Here is a 1,259-nt window from a genome sequence, read left to right on the forward strand (position 1 = left end):
CCCGCGAGGGGAAAAGAAGGGCCGGGCACAGGTAGGTCTGAAACCTGAGCGAGTGGCAGCATTATTATTATTATTATTTTACTTCTGGATGGTTTCACCCATTTTGACAGAACAATCTCGATCACCTTCTCCGTACGCAGGTTCCCAAGCAGCGACAGGCCGGGATCAAAGGCTGGTGGGCGTGTTCCCCGCCCGAGGCCCGCGTTGGACCGCACCGGGGGTGGGGAAACCCACCCCGCGGGAGCAGCGGGTATAAAGAGCCCGGCTGCTGCCGCCGTGCAGCTTCGGGCTTCGCAGGGGGAAACGCTCGCCTCGCCGGTCCTCATCCGTGTTAAGTACCGTCCGTCCGGGACACCACGAAGATGGCACCAGTTGGGGGCAAAAAGGCCAAAAAGGTGAGTCTGCAGGGGACCCTAGGGCGCTGTCCGTCCCGGCCAAAGCTCTGAGTTTCGATCCACAAACCAGCCCCGCGTCGCATCTCAGCCGCGGGGAGCGCAGAGGAGCCCTTAGAGCCTGACTGTGACCAGAAGGCCCCCCCGGACTTCTGCTGCAGGACCCCAAGGCGCCTCTGAGTCCCCACTCCTGCCCCCTGACCAGAGCGCCCTCTAGAACTATGTGACCCTCAACTCCAGAGCGCCCCCAAAGCGCTGAGACTCCCAACGTCTTGAGCACTCCCCCAAGATGCGGCTCCTAGACCCACAGGTGCCACTTCCCTCCCCCACGGCGGTGGGACTCGGGGTCGCCCTGCTGCGTGCCCCGGGCTCCTCTTGGGGTCTGCGCCCGTGCCACCGCGCTCGACCCTTGACGCCCCGCGCTTGCAGGGCAGGGAGGCGCGCGCCCGGGCTCCCACCGTTTCCCCCCCCCCCGCGCCCTCACAGGCGCCTAGGGTCTCAGGGCCCCTACCTTGCAGGGTTCTCGCTGCACCCACCAGCCCGCCCCGCCGCAGCCCTAAGGCTCTGGCGTTGTTTGGGTGATGTAAATTTTCATCCCGCAGTTTGGTTTCAGCGATCACAGAACTGGGCACCGTGCGGGCCTCGAAAAGACAGTTTCAGAAAAATTAAGCACAATGGCCGTAAGATATTGAGGAAGGACTGTTAATAAGTTTTAAAAATAAAAACCCAGTAACAAGCCCGCCCTTCCCTGGGGACGAGTGTTTCAGTCCAGATTGTGGGCCTTCGTCTAGTTACTGGCGGGGGGGTGCGGGGGGCGGAGATGGATGGATGGATGGATGGATGGATGGATGGATGGATGGATGGATG

At 62.0% G+C, this 1,259-nt stretch overlaps 1 protein-coding gene across 1 annotated transcript in view; it reads left to right on the forward strand.

Moving 5' to 3' along the window:
* Positions 1-268: 268 nt before the first annotated feature.
* Positions 269-1,259, forward strand: part of BHMT (betaine--homocysteine S-methyltransferase) — a 20,611-nt gene continuing 19,620 nt past the window's right edge. The window contains exon 1 of the mRNA XM_029215798.1: positions 269-395. Coding sequence (XP_029071631.1) covers positions 363-395 — 33 coding nt within the window. The 5' untranslated portion in view covers positions 269-362. The remainder of the gene's footprint in view (positions 396-1,259) is intronic.

The sequence above is a fragment of the Monodon monoceros genome, unplaced genomic scaffold (genome assembly GCF_005190385.1).
Source record: "Monodon monoceros isolate NGI ecotype Baffin Bay Population unplaced genomic scaffold, NGI_Narwhal_1 Super_Scaffold_12, whole genome shotgun sequence".
NCBI classification, from domain to species: Eukaryota; Metazoa; Chordata; class Mammalia; order Artiodactyla; family Monodontidae; genus Monodon; species Monodon monoceros.